Source organism: Castanea sativa, chromosome 3, assembly GCF_040712315.1.
Source record: "Castanea sativa cultivar Marrone di Chiusa Pesio chromosome 3, ASM4071231v1".
NCBI lineage: Eukaryota > Viridiplantae > Streptophyta > Magnoliopsida > Fagales > Fagaceae > Castanea > Castanea sativa.
This window is the reverse complement of record NC_134015.1, coordinates 29,522,553-29,546,217: the sequence shown is the minus strand read 5'-3', so window position 1 is coordinate 29,546,217 and position 23,665 is coordinate 29,522,553. Positions and strand designations below refer to the sequence as shown.

General features: G+C 36.0%; 1 protein-coding gene and 1 long non-coding RNA gene across 3 annotated transcripts; both read right to left on the bottom strand.

Annotated features, from left to right (window-relative positions):
• Positions 1-2,626: 2,626 nt before the first annotated feature.
• LOC142629790 (uncharacterized) lies at positions 2,627-3,417 on the bottom strand. The gene is made up of 2 exons (XR_012843119.1): positions 3,129-3,417; positions 2,627-3,049 (listed from the first exon to the last, which is right to left on the bottom strand). It is a non-coding gene; the product is annotated as an uncharacterized LOC142629790 (long non-coding RNA).
• Positions 3,418-5,352: 1,935 nt separating this feature from the next.
• On the bottom strand, positions 5,353-23,452 carry LOC142628157 (uncharacterized). 2 transcript variants are annotated; one of them, XR_012842997.1, is made up of 12 exons: positions 22,566-23,452; positions 18,557-18,673; positions 18,261-18,453; positions 17,880-18,046; positions 17,591-17,765; positions 16,111-16,172; positions 13,760-13,841; positions 9,970-10,027; positions 9,676-9,800; positions 8,590-8,699; positions 8,421-8,491; positions 5,353-5,780 (listed from the first exon to the last, which is right to left on the bottom strand). XR_012842997.1 is itself a non-coding variant. In XM_075802176.1 (12 exons), exons 1-12 carry the CDS (start codon positions 23,147-23,149, stop codon positions 5,654-5,656), a joined length of 1,845 nt encoding a protein of 614 aa, XP_075658291.1. In that variant the 5' UTR covers positions 23,150-23,452; the 3' UTR covers positions 5,353-5,653. The 2 variants fall into 2 exon arrangements, 1 of the variants encoding a protein (XP_075658291.1); XM_075802176.1 differs by having other exon boundaries at positions 8,590-8,673.
• Between the last annotated feature and the right edge of the window lie 213 nt (positions 23,453-23,665).

Here is a 23,665-nt window from a genome sequence, read left to right as displayed (position 1 = left end):
TCAAGATGTTGTCCATGAGAAATATATAGTGAATAAAAGTGCAGGTAAAGCAAGCAGGGCTAGAGAGAAGGCCCAAGATTTTGTTGATGGGGCTTATATACAACAATAAAACTAGCTGTGGGAGTATTGTGAAGAATTGAGGAGGTGCAGTCTTGGCAGCACAGTACTGATGAAGGTCCACACCTTTAATGATGGTGACTTAGCAGCTAAGATGGGCTTGCCGGTTGGTGTGCCCTAATTTGAAAGATTGTATATATGCTTGGAGGGTTGCAAGAGGGGTTTTTTGGCTGGATGCAGGTCAATCATTGGATTGAATGCATGTCATTTGAAGACCAAGATAAGAGGTCAGTTGATTAGTGCAATTGTTAGAGACCCCAATGAGGAGTACTTCCCTTTTGCTTTTGCAGTGGTAGAGGCTGAAAGTAAGGATTCCTGGATTTGGTTTTTGAGATTGTTGCTTGCTGACATAGGTGATGATAGAAGATGGACTTTCATTTTAAATCAGCAAAAGGTATATGTTTAATGTGAACTAGTTGGTTTTCAAAATAGCATGTGAATATTCTCCATATTATCTATAATAAGTTCTTGTTCTTGGCAGGGATTGGTCCAAGCCTTTGTTGACAATTGGCTATAGTATGAGCACAGGATTTCTTGCAGGCATCTATATAATAATTTAAGGAAGAATCATCTTGGTGTGCTCATTAGAGACTTGTCCTGGAAAGCATCCAAGGTAACATATAGGCAAGAGTTTGAGAGGGCAATGAATGAACTAAAAGAAGTTGATGAAGATGCATATAATTGGCTTAATGCCCATTCAACAACTACCTGGGCTAGGCATATTCAGTGGGGATGGTCAAAGTGACACAGTGCTCAACAACATGTGTGAAAGCTTCAATAGAAGGATTCTTAAATTTAGAAGCAAGCCAATCATCAGCATGGTATGAGTTATATTGTCTGTGATTATTTGTATGTGCTTTAATTTCCATAGTTATATGTATTTGAGTTATACATGTATTGTCCATTTGTATGTGCATGCAACTTGAGTGCATCAGGTTGTATTTAATGAGAAGATTTCATGCAAATAGGGAGATGGTTTCAAAGGTAGAGTTAGAACTATGTCCTAAGATTAGGAAAAGATTAAAAAAAGAGAAGATGGCCAGCAGCAAGTGGCTAGTATGTTGGGCTAGTCATACCAAGTTTGAAGTAAAAAATATGCTAAAAAGTTTCATTGTGGATCTGGCTAAATCCAAGTGCAGATGTAAGGAAATGGGACATAATACGTATACCATGTGCCCATGCCATTTCCTGCATATTTTCAACAGAGAGGAGGTTGAGAAGTATGTGCATGACTATTACAAAGTGACCACTTACCAGGCCTACTATGAGCCACCGATAAACCTAATTAATGGTTAGAACATGTGGAGACCAAGTGGCCTTCCACCTGTACAACCCCCTATCAAGAGAGGACCTCCTGGTAGGCCCAAGAAGAAGAGTGCTAAGGAGTCTGATGAACCAAGAAGTGGAAGGAAAGGAAGGAGAGTAGGCATCTCCAAGCAGTGCAAGTCTTGTGGCAAACTAGAGCACAATAGAAGAAACTGCAAGGGAGAGGTTGGGGGTAATTCTTCCCTACCAGGGAATGCCAAGCAAACCAATAAGAGGCCTAGGCAAGTAAACTGTGTAAACTCTTCCCTTGTAACAAATTGTGTGGACATTGGCAATAGCATATTATTCTTAAATGATAACTGTACTAACCTTAGATTGTGTGTAGGCCAACACTGCTGTGAATAGAAGTACACCTAATACACCCACCACTGCTAACAACAGAAGTGCACCTCCAACCTCCAACAGTGCTATCCTCAGAAGTGCATCTCCAACCCCTAACACTACTACCAATAAAAGTGCACCTCCACACTCAAGTGATACTACATCCAACCCACGCCAGAAAAGGCAGAAGAAGAGCATGTCATCACAGTTGAGACTCTAAACTTAACTCATAATGCATCAAAGTACATGGAAGCAATGAGGTTTGCTGAGAGCCAGTCCTTTGTGCATGGTCCAAGAAGACACTGAATACTGAAGTCCCTTGGGTTTTTGTTGTTTTGTTCAAGCCTTTTTGGCTTTATTTTGTAATGGCTAAACAGTTGGCTTAAGTTTGGTGTAATAATGTAACGCTTGAACAATGGCCTCTTTTAGGTATTTATTTTGCTACATCAAAACTTTAATTGCAGCAGCAGTATATGGCTGAATTGAAAGCAAATTGACAATGTTCTCGTTTACTTGTTGATATTTTGTGATAGTTTGGCAAATATGAGAAGTACTATTATGTTCTCCCAGTTTTTGAATAGCATTTTCTATATTGAGAAGCAGGTTTTTAAATTATCAAGCAAATTGTATTTTAATTACTTCTTGTCATTTCTGATAGTTTGGGAAGTATGAGAACATGCATTCTTCTTGTTGCCATGTTGTGATAGTTTGGGAGATATGAGAAGTAGCATACCATATCAGGTCATTTCATGTCATTATATCAGAGACAAAACTATAATGACCCATTACCTAAATTAAGATCAAAAGTTGTAAACTCAGAAGCCAAAAATGTAAAGGCCGGATTCTAACTAAGGAAGTAGCATTAACCCAAAATGTTGTTCCATTCATAGCTATTTCCAATTACAAGTAGAGCATCAGGTGGGAAATTTTTTATTTGAATCTCAATACTACAAAAACATACCAACAACACCAGACCCAGTTTCACTAACCATCTGCAAAAACTAACCCCACCAATTTAACCAAACTACATACCTTCCATAACTAAAATCACCTATCTAACCAAGAGACCACCCACCTATCTAACCAACCCAAGACATAACTCAAACACAGGCAGATCGCCAAAGACAATGCCAACATTCCTGCCAGAAACTTCTCTCTCCTTTTGCAGCTTGCAATCTGAGCCTCAAGTGTCATAATCCTTTGCCTCTGCGCTGGGATGAGCACTTTGCCACGCTCACATATTTCATCATCACACCATTCAAAAAAATCTACACTTGCGTGCAACCTGAAATTGAACTCGAAGACTGAATCCATATGTATACTACAAAAAAAAAATTTAAAATATCTCTAATAGTAGACATTACCCAGTAATTTGGACAACTGTAGAACCTCCTGCCAGGGTTGTCCGCTGTCCACGACACCACTACCACCGATTTCTCGCCACAAAAGTATCACGTTGGACCTCTTCTCCTCAGGTTTCCAGCAATTGATACCGAGCTTGATTCCACGTTATGTGATTACGTGGTAAGGGCAGCTGCAGAAGAGCTCAAATGTACAAGAGGAGCTGTACGAGAGGAGCAGAGCAAGAAATTTGGGAAAAAGGAGCTCAAATCGTGAAAAATGGAGTTTAGGGATTGATATTCCATTGGAGGTGGAGGTTTAAAAGTTACCGACACACACATATGAGAGTATCACGTGAGGAGCACATGGAGTAATTTCAGGCGGGAAGGTGAACAGTCATGAGGTCTGTTGACACGTATGAGAGAGAAAATGATATTTTATACTGCCGTTTGCCACTTAGGATTTTCTCATTAGGACACTGACGAAAATGACTAAAATAGACGGCATTTTTCTAAATAGAGACTAAATGTAATAAAAATAAAATGTAAAGACCAAAATGAGAATTGGGGCAAAAGGTCGAGATGAAAAGTGCATTTCTGCCTAAATAAAAACCATTAGCTCCATAAAAAGGACAAGGCCCTAATTAAAATGCTGTAGAACTTTATACAAGTTCATCTTGAAACTCATTTGAAATGAGTTGATGCATTCAAAAACTTAACGATGATGACTCTTTGACCAAAAATAACTTTGATTATTATTTAATTCAGAACCTAACAAACTTAACATAGGATTCTGTCCTGGAGTAAGTTTGATCCTCGAGAGAATGAAAACTACTAGTAATGTTTTGTGCGTGGGTAGCAAATTTAGCATACAGTTTTTGAGTTTTGAATCAGCTGAATTCCATGGAGGAACAGGACAGGTAGTAGTGTGACCGTTTGTTATAACTAAAGAATATGAAAAAGCGTAAATAGCTCAACGAATACGTAACGCTGGCCGCTTGTGTTGGTAGTCATTGTTTGATCACGCATTGGCATGGCATTGGTGCATATAAAGGCAAGTAGACTTGTAATAAAGAAAGGTAAGCAATATGGATTTGGATTGAGAGCTCATCAGCTCATGGAATCATAATAAGAGATAGAAAATCTATGCTAACCCAGAAGAGGAAGTCATGCCCAATCGTAAAACCAAACTATGTTATGCCTACTAACATAATATTCATATGACCGACTTTGCTGTTAAGCCACGCTTATTGTGCATATCACACTCACACGCTTATTAATCGGACAAGTAAACTGGGATTTTACAATTTTCACCTTTTTTCGGTTTTATTATAATATATCCTTTTACTTGTTTCTTTTTTTGAAAACAGTACATTAATTTCATTAAAAACAGAGTGCATTTTACTTAAAAGAGAGCAAAAGCATTGATGAGAGTTAATATAGGATGAAATTCCAAGTGGAAGATGCAACTTTGAGATGAATAAAGATTAGACTTAGTTTAGGTCCAGTGCACTAGACCCAGTCAAATAGTGACATGTGTCTAAAAGTGAACATATGTTATCATTTCAACGGGTTCAATGCCACTGGACACTAAACCTATTATAGATTAGACCATGAAAGTAGTGATATTAAAACATACCAAATTTGAGAAATTCTTTTCCAAATTAAACTTTGACAAAAGCTTCAGCGTTGGTTTTTTTTTTTTTTTTTATAAGAATTATCAGCATCACATTTCTGGATCAATGTAGAATTGAGCCCGAATTATTTTGATCCAGCAATCAGCCAATTATTCTTACCAAACACCAAAAATTGCTCCAAGGACTCTTATAAAACAATTTTTACACTGGCTTTTTCAAAAAGAGAAGTACTACGTCCATAACATTTTCACAACAAATCATAAATGGTTAGTTGTTATTGGTTCAAATTTGAACCTAACACTAAAATTACTTTTTTGCCCCAACAATAACAACCAGTAACAACCTGCCACTTAAGATTTGTTGTAAAAATGTTATGGACATATTATTCCTCTTTCAAAAAATCACCAGGCTAAGTGACAATTATCTCACACAGCGTTTTCCATGGTGTATTTTTTTGTAATGTGAAGAACAGCAAACACAAACAGGATTTGTGACCTAATTCTGTCATCCATTTATTTAACTAATATTCTAGTCTCTAGATAATGAATTGATAATTGGCATTTCACAAAGCAATGATCAATAATTAAACATAATCTAACTGTGGTGGTAAAAACATTCTAAACTCGAAAGTTCACTTGGCAAAAATTAATTTTTCATATTCATTTTGAGCTAAAATTTAATCACTACCTAAGTCATATTTTTTCTTTTAATAATTTACAAGCTTTTGACAGGTATCAGGAACTCTAGCATTCAAACAGACTACCTCTTTTCTGGCTACATAAAAACTACATTCAATTACAATAACTAGTAAGAACTCGTATACCTGGTAGGAGCCGAAAAAGGTGAGATTTTTAATTATTCACTATCAAGGTTTAAGGTTTGAGCATCTAGTACTAAAAGAAATTTAATTTATCAGCTACTGTTCTGAATCTGCTGTGGTGGACATCTGTCATCAATTGCTGCTGTACTCAATATCTTCCTAAGAGAACGGTACTGCAGGCGGACATTCTCTCCAGTTCCAATAATCCTAAGCAAGTACCTGGGAAGAAAATATAAGGAACAAAACAACAGGGAAATATTCAATTATACTGCACTAGTGTTTTGGGCACTGAATAACATGCAGAATTTAAAATCAAATCCCAGAGCTCGTCCTAGAGCTCAAGTACTCATCTGAGTTTTTATCTTCATTGTTATTTTTTGGGAGGGTGGATGTTGTTTGGGCCAGGGTGTTTTATGGAAAGAATGCAAGCTGGTACTGGCACCAAAGGTGCAGAAACCCAATATCTTATCAGGTCATTATAATCATCTCAAAAGTATTGCCCTCGGGGAACCATATGTTACATTCAGTAAGAATTTGAAGATCAGCTGTTTATTTCTCTCTCCACACACAACCCATTACATGTCATTAAAGTTGACACTTTGGTATAAACAAAAATACTAGCTTTTCTGAAAGCTAAAGAAAACAAAAATAAGATGAGTTGCTCTGTTTCCTTTCTCAACTTCAAGACACAAATTGCCTTTTGACAATCTTCATTTAGGGTCTGCTTGGTTGGAGTGAATAAGGGGAAGAATAGAAAATTGGGAGGAAATAGAAAAGTGAGATAGAAGAAATTTAGTTTTCTTTCATTTGCATTTGGTTGGGAGGATGGAAAAGTGGAGAGATAGAAATTTTATTTATTTAGTTGAAAAGAAAAATGAGAGGATGGAAAAAAATAGGTATAAATTTACAATAATGTCCTCACTAAATAAAACAAAAAAGTAACACATTTTTAGCCAAAAAATTGTGTACATGAAAGTGGACGAAGAAAAAAAAAAAAAACTGATGTGGACGAACCGATGTGCAAGTGCACAAGGGTATTTTCGTCCATTTTGGGGCTTCAGTTTTCTCCCCTCAATTTTCTCCCCATTTTGGAAAGAAAACTTTTTGGTGGGCCAAAGGAAAAAACACCTGGGCCCTACCACATTTTTTTCCACTCCATCTTCCAACCAAACACCCATTAAAACTTCTCTCTCCACTTCTCTCCTAAATTTCCATCCTCCCTAAAATCCCTCCAAACAAACAATGGAGAGAGAGAGAGAGAGAGAGAGAGAGAAGTACAATGACCCCATGGTTATCAAAATCAATTGCATACTTTTTTTCTCCCTTGAAAAATTTCCTACATTAAGCCAATAAAGGATTTCGAACAATGCCAGATCACATCAATATACATTTGAAGATTATAGATTCAATAAAATTCCAAGAGCAAAATAAAATAAATTATAAATTCAGAAAATTAAGTGGATGTCGTGATTCTAAAGACCAAACCAGACAAGGGAGTGATTCCTAGTCTGGATGTCAAACTGAAATTCAACTGATAATCAGATTAAGACTAATGTAGCATGTGATGACATTGCACATGACCTGATGATATGGCATTTGAAGGGACCAAATGTGTGCATGGGAGCATGTGACTGAATTGCATAGGAGTGTAGCTTTGGCAAGTATGACGTGCTAGCAAGGAAAATCTCCCTCTTTAGTGATTAGTTAATTGTAGCATTTGCATGTACTTAATTTTATTATGACATCATCATGCTATAACTAACTTCATAGACACTAGCTTGCATATTTATCACATGCTAAAAGACACTTGCCTAACTCAAGCTTTAGATCATTCAACACATCAAAAATAATCACACATGAGGGAGCACATGCCATGCCTAACTAATTCCTAAAATTATACGCATGCACATGCTACAACTAACTAATCGCATGAGGGAAATTTGCCCTGCTCCTTGCTAGCACGTCATACTTGGCCAAAGCTACTCCCATGCAATTGAGCCACATGCTCCCATGCACACACTTGGGTCACTTCACATACCACATCATCATGTCACTTCAAAAACTATGTCATCACATGCTACATGAGATATGTCATAAATTTTTTCATTTAACACGGTATTGACACAATAAATAATGATTTTTTTTTCAGTTTACCCAGTATTAACATATCAAGCAATGTTTCCAATTAACCACCTTGTTATGACCAATTCAATTCACAGTTAACTGGTTGGAGCAGTCGTTTCAACAGTCCAATCCAGTTTTGAAAAGACAAGGTTAGTTGGGTAAAACCAAACAATACTCGAGGCCAGTACTCAATTAAACAGGTCCAACCAGCCAGTCTCATCCAGTTTTCAAAACAGTGGCAAATTAACACATGCCATGGTTGAAGAGAAACACATGGAAAAAAAGTAAAGGACAAAGTTCATCCAAGTAAACATACTTGGACTAAAAACTAATTCTACAAAACCTACAGAAATTGACGGGCTAAGAATAGCCACAAAACAAATGCTAGTAATCACCTAATGAGAAAAATAGGAAAGGACACAAAATATATAGCCACAAAACAGAAAAGGACACTAGTAATCACATATGGTCACAAAAAATATCCTTGGATAGGGAAAAAAATGCCTTCTGGATAAAACTGTGCAGAATCTACCTCTTTCAAAAACACTAGGATGCTTAATTACTCTAACATATCATGAAATTAACGTTCCACAAAATGTTCAGCCTTGAAATTGGACAAACTTTTTATGGTCTTCACTTTAGTTATTACCTTTTTGGGCCCTTCATTCTGCATCAGTATATGTATAAAAATAGAACACCATTATAAGTGTATGAAGTTAGATCCTGCCAACTCACCAGCCATTGAGACATTGTGATGTGATGACTGCTTCCTTCCCAACAAATTTTTCTGGCGTCCTCCTGTTTCCCTGCAAAATGAAGTATTGCCTTAAATTTTATATTGGAAAAGTAGAATTTGTCATGGCCAATAGATAATAGCAGGAAAAAGTTGCAAAAAAAATATCACCTTAATTACCACTTTCTCGTTTACTGAAAATGGATACTGCACCCCCCGATTGAGCCCATCATCTGCAGTAACATCTCCATTTTCCTAAAGACAATCATGTGGCTAATATCCTTTATTTATTCATTAGAAAGAAAAACTCTAATGAGTAATGACAATGGGCAGTGGGTTGCATTTCACAAGTTCCTGCAAATTGCTGGACCATTGTTCATATGAAACACTACCACCATCTTTTACTTGCAAATATCTCCCAAAAGCCATTCATTATTTACTAAGTTGATTTACAAGGTCAGATTGTTCTATAGGCTTTCGAGAATCAAACTTTCCAATGTCAATTTATTATAATGATGCTCTGGGCCTAAGCACAAGCAAACATTTTACAAGTAGCATGAAGATGTTAACCTTTTCAATAACCAATTCAATGTCATTACCAAAAAAAAAAAAATTTATTTTTACTAGAAGACATTACTAGAAAGAATTTTCTGCTTAAATTCCACCAAACATAGTAAAGTTATACCGGGTGTAACTTGTAAAGAAAATCTTTCCTAGAAAAATATGCACATGAAACATTTAAGATATGGTCCAATATGCTTCCATAATATTTTCTTCATGATTGGTAAGTTACACACAACTGCAGTGGGCTTTAAAACTATGATGTCACCCTCCACCCCATTCTTATGAGGGGAGGAATTGCCATTCAAACGAGATCTCATTGGCAAATGTTTCTAGAATATAGACATTTAAGCCTTTTTCTTTTCTTTTTTTTTTTATAAGTATAGATAATTAAGTCTTTTTCACAGAAATTACCACTTTGTTTCGTAGAATGTCATTAGATTGTAATCAACATTACTTATCTTCTACTTATTAAGTGTTACACCTCTCTGCGTTGTATATCCACATCTATTTCCATGTCTTCTACCATTTCAGCTCCCAAAACCAGTCAAAAACATGTGCATAGACCAAATAATAGAAATATCCAATCCATGTCCATTTCTTCTACCATTTCAGCTCTCAAAACCAGTAAAAAACTTATGTTAAGGTCAATATAGAATAATTCATAGAAATAGCAGGCACTCATTTGAAGCATACCCTGTTCGATCTTCTCAATGGATCTGTATGGTCACCCATTTCTTTCCGACGCTTCCGCAGAGTAGCATTATGAAATAGCCTTCGATCATCCTCATGTTTCACTGCTGCAGCGGCTGCTCTAAGAGCTGGGAAGGAAATCAATCCAAATAAAATTTAACCCCAAAAAAAAAAAACTCAAGAAAAGTGAATTAGGATGTAACATGATTATAATTATAAGTTGGATGAAAAACAATATAGTCGAGAGTGAGTGAGAGAAAATGTATAATTTTATTTTTTAAAGGTGGTGGAATATACCATGATTAGGGATTAAAGGCCCGTTCTCAATTTCTGCACTGCAAACGGTACATCTAGACTGTGATGAAAACAATAATTGTAGTTATGATTCTTGCCTCTTCCCATCTAGAAGTAATGAATTCATCACATAAAGGTAATGAAAAGAGCATAACTAGAATTTAGACATGATAAATGACACCATGAAACACATCTTAGGGACAGCATTCTTTTTTAATAATAATAATAATATATATATATATATATATATATATAGGTCACAGGTTCAATTCTGGAAACCAGCCTCTCCAAAACAAAATTAGCCTACCAATCACCTCTCCAAACCCTGCAAAAATGGGAGCTTTGATCACCGGGTACAACCTTGGATATACACTTATTTTTATATTGAGTAATTCTTAAGTACTTTTGGAGCATGGTGAATGGTGCTCCCACCTCTTACATTCATGGTGGGGTCTCCTCATTAAATTCATGGTGAGGTCCACCATGAATGTGAGAGGAGAAGTATTTTCCATAATATTTACAAATATGGGTATGGATTCATTGAAATTCAGAAAGGGTAGAACCAGAAGTCCCAGGAACAAGGGAAGAAATATAAATCCTAAAACATGGTTGTATAACAAGGGCATACACATGCATGTGTACGTGTTAGTGGGTTCCTACACTCAAAACTAATTATAGAAAGGCACCATCCAGTTGAACCAATCAGAAGCTGTACAACCAATTACACAATGAGACATTTAATTGTCTTGCAAATTTCATGTTGCGAGGTATATGCCTGTGTAATTCAACAAATTGCACCATTTCAACTGCTTGGCATGAAGACGAACAGCAAGACAATTGAAAGCTCCATTGTGTAGGCAAGACAAAATTTCACTACCAAATAAGTGAAATTTTGGGATTGAGAATAGCTATCAAGGGTTGAGATTGAGAGTTGAAAAAGCAACTTTCAATCTCAGCCCTTGAATAAAAAAAAATGAAAAATGAGTAAAAAGTTAAAAAATAGTAAAAATGTTTGTGTAGGGAGGGGCGAATTGCACCCCATCCAAATCCCATATTGGTAGCTTATAGGCATGACTTTCAGTCAAATTATGTAGAAGAGACAACATAGGTACAGCAGTGAATACTTTTAGGTGTCAGCAGCCAAGCTTGTCCAGAGTCTTTGTGGTTACCTATGGCGACTTGTCATGACTCATATAGTTTTCTGAAATATTATTGTACTTAAGATTAATAGCCATAATTGCATCATTGTATTTAGACTTTTGGAGCACACCTGGAACCAGGCATCATGAATCTACAGATTGAACTCAGTAGTTTAGATTAGTTGAAAAAATTATCTTTGCTCAAGAAAATTGATGTTTTTTTCCAGCTGAAGTATTTGGTCTTCCTTTGGGCATTAAATCCACAAAGAAGAAGATCTGAAATCCAATTTTGGAGAAGATGGATCACAGACTAATAGGATGGAAGAGATTGTAGTTATCTAAGGGGAGTAAGGTAACTCTAATTAAAAGTACTCTATCCAGCTTGCCTACCTATTTTCTTTCTCTAATTCCTATTCTGGTGGAGGTGGCAAATCGTATGGAGAAGTTACAAAGAGATTTTCTTCTATGTGGTATTGGTGATGAACCTAAAATCACCTAGTGAAATGGTCTCAAATTTGTGAACCAGTGCAGAACTAGGAAGCATGGCCACAGATACCAGTACAAGTCCAACACAGCAACACAGTAACTTCCGAAAAATTATAACATGACACGGTGGTTACAATACCAGTACGACAAGGGTACAATACCCCAAAAGAAGTGTATGCGCTTCCTAGGTGCAGAATGGAGGGAAGTTAGGCATTAGGTGTTTGAGAAGATATAACCAAGCCTTGTTATGATGTGGGCGATGATAATAGAGTAAAATTCTGGGAGAATGAGTGAATGGGAGGGGGGGGGGGGGCACCAATCCTGTGTCAAGTTCATGTGGTGTTAGCCTTTGGAAATCCATTAGCTGAGAAAGGTTGACTTTTTATAGCTTTCTTCAGTATGATGTGGGCGATGGTACTAGAGTAATTCAGGGAGAATGCGTGGTGTGGAGATTGTCCTCTTAAGGAAGCTTTTCCAAAATTCTACAGTATTAGTTGAGCTAGAGAGGCTTCAATAGCGGAGGTTATGAGTTTCTCTGATTGGAGACTCCATTGGGATGTTCAGTTCTCTTGTCCAGTGCAAGATTAGGAATTAGAATCATTAGCCTTGTTTATGGAGATCATCTATTCCACATCTGTGCGGGCAATGGTTTTGATAAAATATGTTGGAAGCCAACTAAGAGAAGAGGTTTTGAGGTACGAGGATATAATCACTCTTTATCCCAGCCTAAAGTCATGTCCTTCCCTTGGAAAATGGTGTGGCAATCGAAGGTCCTAGGGAAGCGTTCTTCTCTTGGTCTGCTGTCTTAGGTAAAATGTATATAGATAATTTTCGAAAGAGGAAAAATTATAGTTATCAATTCGTGCAATATGTGTAAAAGGTGTGGGCAATCGGTGGATCATCTTCTTCTTCATTGCCCTATTATGTATGAGTTGAGGACAATGGTGTTCTGTTGTTTGGAATCCATTGGGTTATGCTGCAAAGGGTTGTTGAGTTATTAGAGTCTCGATAGGGCAAGTTCAGTTGTCATCTCAATATCACTATTTTGAGGTTTGTGCCACATTGCATAATGTGGTGTATGTGAAGGGAACAAAATGCTAGAAGTTTTGAGGGTTGCAAGCGGTCTATTCTCGAGATTAAATCTTTTTTCTTTTATAACTTGCTTGAGTGGAGTTTAGCTTTACAGACCTACTCATGTTTTTCCCTTCCTAATTTGTTAGACCATTGTGATTTGGGATCTTGATTGTATTGCCAATGTACTTCGGCTTGCTTTGCTTTCAATAAAAAAATTTCATTGCTTATCAAAAAAAAAAATATATATATATATATATATATATATATATATTGATGTTTCCTCTACGAGATTGGATTAAACCTAAAATGCTCTAGGCAGAGTGGGGCTGATCAGATTGGACCAAGTCACTAGCGTAGCGTGATGAGATGGAACACCACAACACCCCAATAGCAAGAGGGCTCCAAAAGGAAGCTAGTCACCAAAAGCTCATAGACAAGTCTTGGCCAGATGGAGGTAACCATGCCCAATCAACTTCTTAGCATGGTGAAATCCATATGCATCCTAGATATGTTAGTCAACGCTATGAACATGGAATATCTATCCAACCAACTTGAGGAGATTCAAGCCAGAGACAGTGGAAGAGCAGATTGTTGAAGCTGAGAAGACAAGCATCAAGCTAAGGAGAAACACATTAATCAATCCAAAACATGGAAAATGATGAGACCTCAAAATTGTGGTAACGAGTATTTCCTTATTCTTTTCTTTCAAGTTTTTAAGTTTGTGTCCATTCCTACATTAACATTGAAAGTACTGTAATCTGTATGCTTTGCTTCTATTGTGTAATTCGCATAGTAAGTCAAACAACTAGCATTTGAACTAGGGTAAATATGTATGTCGTCCATGTTATTACCTCAAATCTAAAGTAAGTTTAAAAGGAGAGGGGGAAAAAAAAGAGGGAGGGGTGGGGGATGGGCTTTACCCTTCCCTGTTTGAAGACATATTACCTGTTCATAAATACTATATATTAAAAGTTGAATCATATTTTGCACCCAAAAAGGGCCATGATTTTTATTGCACATATTGAACTCCAAAGGCCTCTCCAAAAAGAAAATTAATAGTAATAGTTTTAGTAAGCAAAAGGGGATAGTCTTACTGTTTCAACGACTCTTCTCAGCATCAGACCTCCAAATGAATGTCCACAAGAAACAACCATGGCATCTTCAAGGAATGAACCACTAAAACATGGATAAAATTCAAAATCAATTTCTTTTTTTCTTTTTTTGGATAGGCAAAGGCAAAGGTATCAAATCAAATATATATATTAAAGTAAAAACAACAACAGCAACAACACATGCAATGTAGAAAGACAATTTCATGCCTTTTTTTTAATAATTCGATAGTTGTGGCGGTGGGATTTGAACCCTGGACGTCTATATTGGAAATACCAAGAAGTGCCAACCAATTGAGCTACAAGGCACTTGGCAATTTCAAACCATTTTTTCTTACGAGAAAAATAGGGAAGAAAGCAAAATCAATCTACCTTCAGAAATTGAAATTCTGTATTAAAAGAAAAAAGAAATATGCAATACTAAAATTATGCTTTAGAGATAAGTTCATAATGAAAATTGAGATTTCCTGATAGATAACTGCAGATGGAGTAGTGACAAAACAATTTAGCCTACCATGTCTCCTGACATATTAATCATATATCATGGTGATTGGTGACCAAAAACTCTATTTGGGCATTCCACCATCATGAGGAACAAAGTAAATTTAAGATATACAAGAAATAACATCCCTTCATAAAAAGATATGTAAAATCAATGCCATGTGCAAACTTGACTTCTAAGAAATGCAAAAACGAAAACGTCCCCTTTGAACGTATTTATATGTAAGATGTTCACAAATCTTTTTTGATTGCAAAAGTTACACACACCCAGTGAGTCTTGAACCGATGACATCACCCTCAACCTTGCTCTCACAAGGGGAAGAGATGCCATTTGAGTTAGAACTCATTGGCATTTCTCACAAATTCAAACAAGGTTAATCGATTTCTATTAAAAGAATTGAGAAAAAATCCGCCAAGAGCCTTGTAACTCAAATGATAGCATCTAGTGTTTCCAACAAAAACATCCAGAATTCAAAGCCCCTCTCCCCTAATTATTAGATTATCAAAAAAAAAAAAAAAGATATGAGGGAAAATATCATTTTCCACTAAAAGAACATAGGGAAAAAAATAATATATATACAATGTAGATGATCAAAATTCACCTTAATTTCACTTGTTTAGAGTGTGCTTGTGAACAAAAATAAAACCAAAATGCAGTTTTATCTCCATTAATGGTTCCAGAAGTGTGAAGCCTCATTTCAAGGATTTCACAACAATATGTTCCACTTTAACAATGTCTGATACACATAGAGGATTCACAGTACACACACATGTATAAAAAGAATTTAGGATTAAGTTATACTTGGTGTAATTTTTGGTAATTGTTAGACTATTCAATATTTTTTGGACAAATTTTAGCTACAAAACTGGTTGTAGCCTTACTTAATAAAATAAATATTACTGCATATTTTGAAATTCTAACTTTGAAATTGCATGTTCTTTACGCTCTTAATACATGTGTTAAATTTTGTGTTAATCAAACATTATTTACTATATGATCTATAAGTTTATATTTTATGCATAATTTTAAACTACAAAAACTTGCAATTTAAACAATTTATTGATGATATTGCTTTTTGAAAATCTAACTTTGGAATTGCATGTTCTTTATGCTCTTAATACATATGTCAAATTTTGTGTTAATCAAACATTATTTACTATATGACCTATAAGCTTATATTTTATGCATAATTTTAAATTACAAAAACTTGCAATTTAAACAATTTATTGATGACATTGCTATTAATCTTTAAATTTCCAAAAATTTTGCAAATATGTAGGATATAAAAAGAAGATGTAATCCAATGGTGAATTTGTCAAAATTCACCTCCAATAAAAAGATATTGAGTAAAGTTGTAGCCTTAGGCTACAACCAATTTTGTAACTAAACTTTGTCCATTTTTTTTATTGACCAAGTATTTCATTAATCCCAATATTGGACTCATCATGCTCGTTAAATATCAAGACAACCAAAGAACAACGTATCTCATCCATATATAGTTCAGATTTTAGTTTTTTATGTTTCTATATTTACTAAATGCATTGGTTTTCGAATTGGATTGAAACTGATATCCAATTGATATGAAATTTGGCATTCATGATTAGCATGGATAGATGTGTTCTAATGATGGGATTGACGGGATTTACAAAATCTTAACATAATGTAAAGTTATTAAGTGTTGTAATTAGGTGTAACTTGAACCAAATATATACATGTATGCATGTGTGTGTACCATTACCAATTGGTGATACCCTGTCTAAATTTGAGACTCAGAAGAAGAAAATTTTCGTAATAGTATAGTAGAAAAGAACCAGGTACAAACACAAAAACTTACGATAAGGGATCGGAGAGAACACTTCTTAGTGATGGTTCCTTATTCAAACTGTTTCGAGTTACCTGCAAATCCAAAATCCAAGATTTCAGTACATATAATGTTGGCAAGAAACACATTCCCAATTTGTAATTAGCAATTGTAGAAATGATTATTTTGAATCTAACAGCATAGAGGCCCACAATCTTGTTTGGCAAAAACACATTTACCCTCAGGATAAGAACTTTCTTTTCCTTTCTTCCTTTTTTGGTCAACTCAAAAATTCTAATGTTTCAGAGATGCAGTGGAAATTGATGAAAATTTTGGAAACACGTGAAAACAGGAAATGAGTATAACTTAAATGAGAATGTTAAAAAAAATAAGTGGAAATACACGGAAAAGATAGGATTCAAAATGAGGAAATTCGCTATGAGATAGGGTAGCCACTATTGGTAAAAAGGTGAGGGAGATTCATTTGAGATGATTTAGTCATGTTCAAAGCAAAGCAATTATGAGTTGATCTAAGTTGAGGGAACGGATAGAGGTAGAGAAAAATAACATTAGTAGAAGTAATAAAAAGGACTTGTCAATTAAGGAAGTAACAGAGAATATGAATTCAAATAGAATAGAATGAAGAAAAAGAACACGTGGCCAACCTTAACTAATCTGCTGAGGATCTATAATCGACCCTAAAATTTTGGAAGGCTTTGTTGTTGTCGATGTGAAAACAGAAAATCATTACATTAAGTTTTATATATACAAAAAAGACTACCATAAAAGATGGTCTGAACTAAATCTGTTTTGAGGCCCACAAACATCTCAGCTTCAGTGGGTCACTATGTTTTCTAATTTGATCATGAAGTGAAAAGATTTGATGAAATGGTGATGTTAGTCCAACAAAACAAACTAAAAATAATCCTTCTTAAGGCAATGAAGTTTTAAGGTTCCTAGCCTTTTATGCTGGTTTGCCACAAAACTTGAAAAGTTTCCCCAATTTTGTCATGCATAAACAATAACTATCTACAACTAAATGGAAAGCTGTTCAAACTGGGCAATTGAATTTAGAGCTTAGATGGATATAGTTGTCTAATGCATCAGAGGATATAGAACCCTAATTCCCATGCAAAGAAGCCCCAAAAAATGAAGTATAGAACTGAATATACACACAGTTTTGTACTTATCAATGGCCATTGGCCCGTAGGCCAACTTGCACATCCACCCCCTTAGGTAAGTATGTCTGGGGTTGGATCCCCCCAAATGCTTCACCTAGCAAAAATACATTGTAATTATTAATGATAGTCCTTGAGATCTGCATGATTTCAGTTCAAGACGAGTTGCTTGAACACCCCAAGGGTAGCAGTAGAACAATAAGCTAGGGACCATGTCCCATCAATCAGAGGTCACTGGTTTAAATCTTCCCTTCCCCGTCCCCTTCAGACCATAACTTACTTCTTCTTTTTTTATTAAAAAAAAAAAAAAACAGTTGCTTGAAGATATTACTTACATAATTATTATCAGAACGACTGCACAATACATCTTCCTCTGCAGAAAGGTCATCCATAAACTGGCTTACAGATATCGGCACATAGCTCTGAGGAATGACATGACCAGCTGCTGCAATTGGAGAACAATCTAATATTGCATTACCCTGCGGCATGAGCCTAAACGCAAGTGATGTCCTACAATCACAAAACTAAATTTAAATGAACTTCTTGGGAAGTCAAATGCAATATTTTAAAAGTTTGCTTCATCAAATTCATCGCAAGAACAAATTGCTTTAAGATAACTTGTACCTCCCACTACCGTTAGTGCCTGCCATATAATCAGGAGCAGCCCTATAAGATGCAGCAGGACGAAGACCAGCAGTAGCATGGCTAAGTGCCTTGCCAGTAAGCAGTAAAAGATCCCCAGGAGCTGAACCCCCATCTGCTAAGTACCACCGACCATTTGGATCACAAACCTGTTGAAGGAAATAGCTCATATATATAATTTGAGGTGCAAGTCATTGCACATGCACATCAAACAAGTAACTATAAGTACAAGCCAATAAAGGACAACTACAGAATTACAGGAAAGCATTCGAAGACTATTACCAATTTTTTTTTCCACTCCAACATCTAAGAAAACCACATTCGTTTTAATATCAAAGTCATCATCAAGTAATAGGAAGACACCTGAAGACCGGGACTGTCTGAGGAAATCAATGTCACCAATCCTTTCTCCACTTCACCATTCATTGCTGGCTTCCCCCCTCCAATAGCACCCTTACCATTTTGCAAAGCAGCACTTAAGTAGGTTGCAACAAGCACAGATGACGACACCTCATTTGCAGGCAATGGGGTATCATCAAGCAAATGATTGAAAACACTGAACAATACAAGCAGTTGTAAGTAGATATATAGAAGAAATTGAACATAGAAAAAACACAATCAAAGCAAGTATTAAATAGAGATCGATCATCAACACTTACTCGCTTCGCAAACGAAGATACCTTGCCATTGCACATAGAGCAGCACGAGCTGCCTTTCCCATGCACTTAAATATATCAGCCATGCATGGGGGAGATGAGTCCCAATCTTCTAAAGCCCTACAACAAGACAAGCTCATAAATTCATTATTTGTAGAAAGGCAGTACAATAACAAGAATAATAAAAAAAATTCTTGTATAAGTAATAAAATTCATTAAAGAGCACCAACCTTAACATGGGACATATACAAGAGAAACACCCTAAAACAGACTAGCATCTGAAAATCAAACTATCAAAGAATTCTAACAAATTCTAAAAGGTATTTCCCTTCTCTTTTTTTCCACCAAGAATGTTTTATAGGTAATTCTAGATATAATTTTGAAATATAAAATCTTTAGAGAAGGGTTAGAATGGAAATTCTGATGCCTTAGGCTTTCAATATAAACCCAAAGCGATGAATAGTCCCAAATAAAGAGAACAAAACGTAACAAAAGATTGAAGAGATTGCAAGAGTGAGTTCAAAGGGCTCTTCTTTAGAAAGGCTCCCTTCGTTGTATATATTAGAGAGTGTTGAATAGCCACTATCTTTTTGAAAGGTTCTACACATTTTCCCTAAACAATATTTCCACTTCCAGGATTTAATTTTGGTTCATGGAAACATTGGTGATGTTGTAGCTGCCTTCCAATCATGTTGTGTGCATTCATTTCTCTCCAAATACACCACATTAAACACAAAGGAATTACCTTGTAAATTTTAGCACTGCAATGCTTACCGAAGTGTCACATCCAACATTTTAATAAAAATTCAAACACTGTCTTTGGAATAACCTTTTTTTTGGATAAGTAACTGTCTTTGGAACAGGAAAGCATGGGTGCGGCTACATGGTACCTGTACCCGTGTCGGACTCATCTGGGACAAGAACGTGCGGCCTGGACGCAACTGCACGCACATCCCACACAATTTTTTTTTTTTCTTAAATCTGATATGACAGGGAGGCGAGCAAAAATGAAAGAAATTGTTAAGAAAATGAAACCAATGGGATCACCTGTCTCTACTCTAGATGTACTATTGCATGCATAAACTAGACTGAGAATTTGGAAGTTGCAGTGAGGAAAATTGAAAGGAAAACAAACTGAAGAAGAAGAAGAAAGAGATGGGGAAGAAGTATATGGTATATAGATATTTTTAAGAATATGTGGTGGAGATTGCTCCTTGGTCAAGTTGTGGCAAAGTTGTGGTACCACATGGACCCATTTTTTTTCCACCACTTACACTTTGCCACATAGGCAAGTTGTGGCCAAAATTTTGAAAATTGTTATGGTAGTAGACTTACTCTTTATATTGGTTTTGGATTTTAAGTAATGTTACGATGTTTTTACAAAATTTTCACAATAATTTTACAATAAATTCTATGTAACTCTAAAATGGTACACCGAAATTGACCAGCACCAAAGTATTTCATTCCAATGTACAAACCAAAATGAGGTCCGAAACAGTATTCATAACATTGAAAAAAAATTGAGGAGAACAATAGAATAATAAATGCAATGAAATTACTTGAACTTTGAAGCTCAATTTAAACAGATTTGTGACCCAGTCTCCTTCACTTCCATCATTTATTTATTTTTTAAAGTATATATTTTAAGAGTGATACTTAAAATAATTATTAATTGATTTTATAATAATAATTATTAATTGATATATGTTTACCATTATATGAAGAAGAAAAATGCTTAGCAATATATAGAAAATATAAATAAAAATATATTTAATAATTAATTAATATACATATTCCGCTACACCCGTGTCCTACTTTTTCAAAAAAATTTGTGTCACCATATTGCACCCGCACCCGTATCCATGCAGGTGCTTCCTAGCTTTGGATTACCTACCAAACCTATAACAAGCAAAATACAAGAGACCACATTTATCTAGTGATATTACCAAAATAATACACGATATATTGTCTCCCTATTTGATTTAGTATATGCAACACCTAACCATAATGATTTTTCCACACTTCTACAATAATTGATCAGAAGGATCTTACTTATAAAAATAAATAAAAATAAAAATAAAAAACAATAATTGATCATAAGGATCTCACCAAAGCTGCAGTCCTAGTGAAGAATACTACTCTTGTGGCAGCATCAATGTGCCACATGCTTTTCCAAGTAAAAGGACTGTTATCCCTGACCTTAAAGCCTTTTGTTGGATTTTAACTTGAAAGCAATGACGTATAGCAGAAGTCCAAGATTATAGTTCCCAAATTACAACACTCTAAAAAATCTCAGGTTCCAATGAAAACTACCATTTGAACGGTCCAAATAATCTGTCATTGTTGCATCTTTATATCCTAGAAAAGTTGAGGTAGGCCTCCTTTCAACAAGGTATCACCAAACCTAGTGGCTGACCAAGGAATTTTTGTTTGAGGGGCCGTAGTTAATTGGCATTTCCTTTTGCACATGTTAGAGCGTTGTGGTTTTGGGGTAAAATGATGAAGATGGATCTCTTTTTGTATTTCTACACAATGGTTTAGCCTTTTAGGCTACAGGGAAGTTAAGAACAGAAAATAAAAACAATAAACTTCAAGGCATCACACCTTGAAGTCAAACAAGCTTCATAGCTTCTCTAAAAATTAGAAAACTTATTATCTCTCGAATTGAACACATTACATCCATATAAATAGATGGCTAAAACCGATCCATAGTGAACTTGGACTTCTTGAAACCCAGATAAGAGTTCAACTCCTTGGTCTTTTGCAACTAAGCCAACTAAATAACTAAACTTAAATGAAAACCCAAAATAAGACCTAATGAGCCATTTGTTCAGCCCATGTCCCGAATTTAGGAAATTTAAAAAATTGCCCCTGGCACTTAAAATTTTTTTTTTTTTTTGATAAGTAACGAAAAAAATATATTAGAGAAAAACACAGCCCCGTACATAGGAAATGTACTAAAGAGGCAACAACATCAAGAAACCAAATTACAATGATCAAGCAAAACAGGGAGGGAAAGACAAGAAAAAGATGGTAAAACTAAACACCATTCCAGAAGAGTAAAAAAGAAAAAAGACTTAATCTCAAGAATGGACCGATCGCGACCCTCAAAGCTTCTAGAATTCCGTTCTCGTTGTATGCATCATGAAGTCAGCAGTGACCTTCAGATTACTAATAAAATTATCTATCTAGGAAGAGTTAGGCATAGTCTGCATAGATAAAATAAAATTATTATAAAAAAAAAATGGGTATTTTATTTCCTCTCATAACCAAAGTGAACTTGACTTTTTATTGGTAATTATGCGCACCCAATGAGTTTTGAACCCATGGACTCAGGAAGTGCCATTGGGAATGGAAATGAGGCAGGATGGGGTCAGATTAGAGGTGCCTCACATGGGGCAAGTGTAGGTAGGTCATGTTCGAGGCGGGTTAAAGGTATTTGGTCATTCCTAATGAGATGGGATATAGAGATGAAAGAAAAAAATAATTATAAATATGATAGTAAAAAATTTAAAATTATAAATATAAATAATTGAAATATATATTAAATAAATATGTTGAAGCAGAGCAGATAAGTCGAGGACAATAAAACCCATCCCCACCCTGTCACCTCTTCAGGCCATCCCTAGGTGCCATTTGACCTAAAGCTAATTAGCCAAAGTAATATTGATTTTTGTTGCCAACTTCCATCTTCCATAAGCTTATAGCAACTACCGTCCTAACTATTTCCACATCTTGTAAATTCATCTCCTCTTCTAATGAATCCAAAGTGCAAAATCTCCACCCCCAACCTTTCTACAAAACGATCAAAATAAAGCCATATATTTTTAAACAACCTTCCTTTTGATAATGCAATTCTGAAGTGATCTAGAAGTGTTTTGAGGGAGCAAGTGTTGAATCAAATCAGAAAAGTTCTCGGAATCACCAAAGATCTATTAATCCTAGACATGGGAGGAGAAAATAAAAAAATAAAAAATAAAAAATAAAAAAAGAGCAGAAATTGGATAGCTACCTGCCAGCTCTGTACATATAAACTCCACGGCTTCCCTTGGCAACCACAGTCTGCTGCTGCAGCTGCTGCTGAGCCCTAGTTCGAAAATAGAGGCGTGCCGCTTCCAAGCCACACCGCATGAGGGCGGTGTCTTCAGTCCCCAATTCGATGACCGCCGCATTGTGCCTCATCAAGGAACCAGCCAGCGCCTCCACTGCCTTGTTGTAGGGCCCACCGGGAGCCCCATCGTAGGGGGCGATATCCGAGAGCCGGACCCTGGCCAGCGGGGACGCCGCCATCAACGAGGCGGCTGCAGGCTCCCCCGACGGATGCGCCACCGTGATCGGTACCAGCGGTCCAATAGCATGATCCAACGCCGCGTGGTGGTGGTGGCGGTGGGGAGTGGGCCCCGCTGATGCGAGAGAGATTGGTTGGGAATTGATCGGTTGTGGTTGTGGTTGTGGTTGTGATTGTGATTGTGGTGGTGATCTAAGGGAGGATTGGGGATTGATTGGCTGTGGTGGTGATCTAAGGGAGGATTGGGGATTGATTGGCTGTGACGCCACTGCAGAAGTGTTCTGCTGCTGCATCACCATCACAACCATCAATCATCCTGAAGAACCGTTTTTGGTTTCCAGCTTCGATGCTATTTGGTATAATAAATCTTTCTGAATATTTCACCAATGAAAATGGTGTTCGGAATTTGCCTATGAGTTTGGATAGTTTTTCTTTTCTTTTCTTTTCTTTTTTCTTTCTTTTTTTTTCTTTTTTTTTTTTTGAGAGAAGGAGAGAGAGTGTCTGAGTGTGTGTGTGTAAGTGGAAATATCCTTGTTTGAACTAATTTTATAGTGTTTAACTATATAAAAAAAAGAGTTTGGATTGGATGGGTTTGGTCTGTTAGCGTCATAGGTCTTAATAGGGTTTTGAGAGCTTCTGCTTTATATTTGCAACTGGGCAGTGGTCAGGAGAAAGGATAGTCTGACTCTGAGGGAGCCTGTTTCTTCTGTTCTTTTCTTTTCTTTTCTTCCTTTTGCTTTTGTTATGTTTTTTTTTTTTTTCCTTTTATAAAGTGAGGATGGGTCGTTTTATATTTTAATTACTTTTAAAATAATATTTTTTTA

What these genes read in the sequence shown, in the direction of transcription:
- LOC142628157 (XM_075802176.1), bottom strand. Translation starts at nt 23,149, where the DNA reads ATGGTTGTGATGGTGATGCAGCAGCAGAACACTTCTGCAGTGGCGTCA. An exon ending in TATCTTCGTTTGCGAAGCGA is followed by an intron (nt 18,454 to 18,556) that starts GTAAGTGTTGAT and finishes TGTATTGTTCAG; the next exon opens with TGTTTTCAATCATTTGCTTG. An exon ending in GCCTTTAATCCCTAATCATG is followed by an intron (nt 9,801 to 9,969) that starts GTATATTCCACC and finishes TTTCCTTCCCAG; the next exon opens with CTCTTAGAGCAGCCGCTGCA.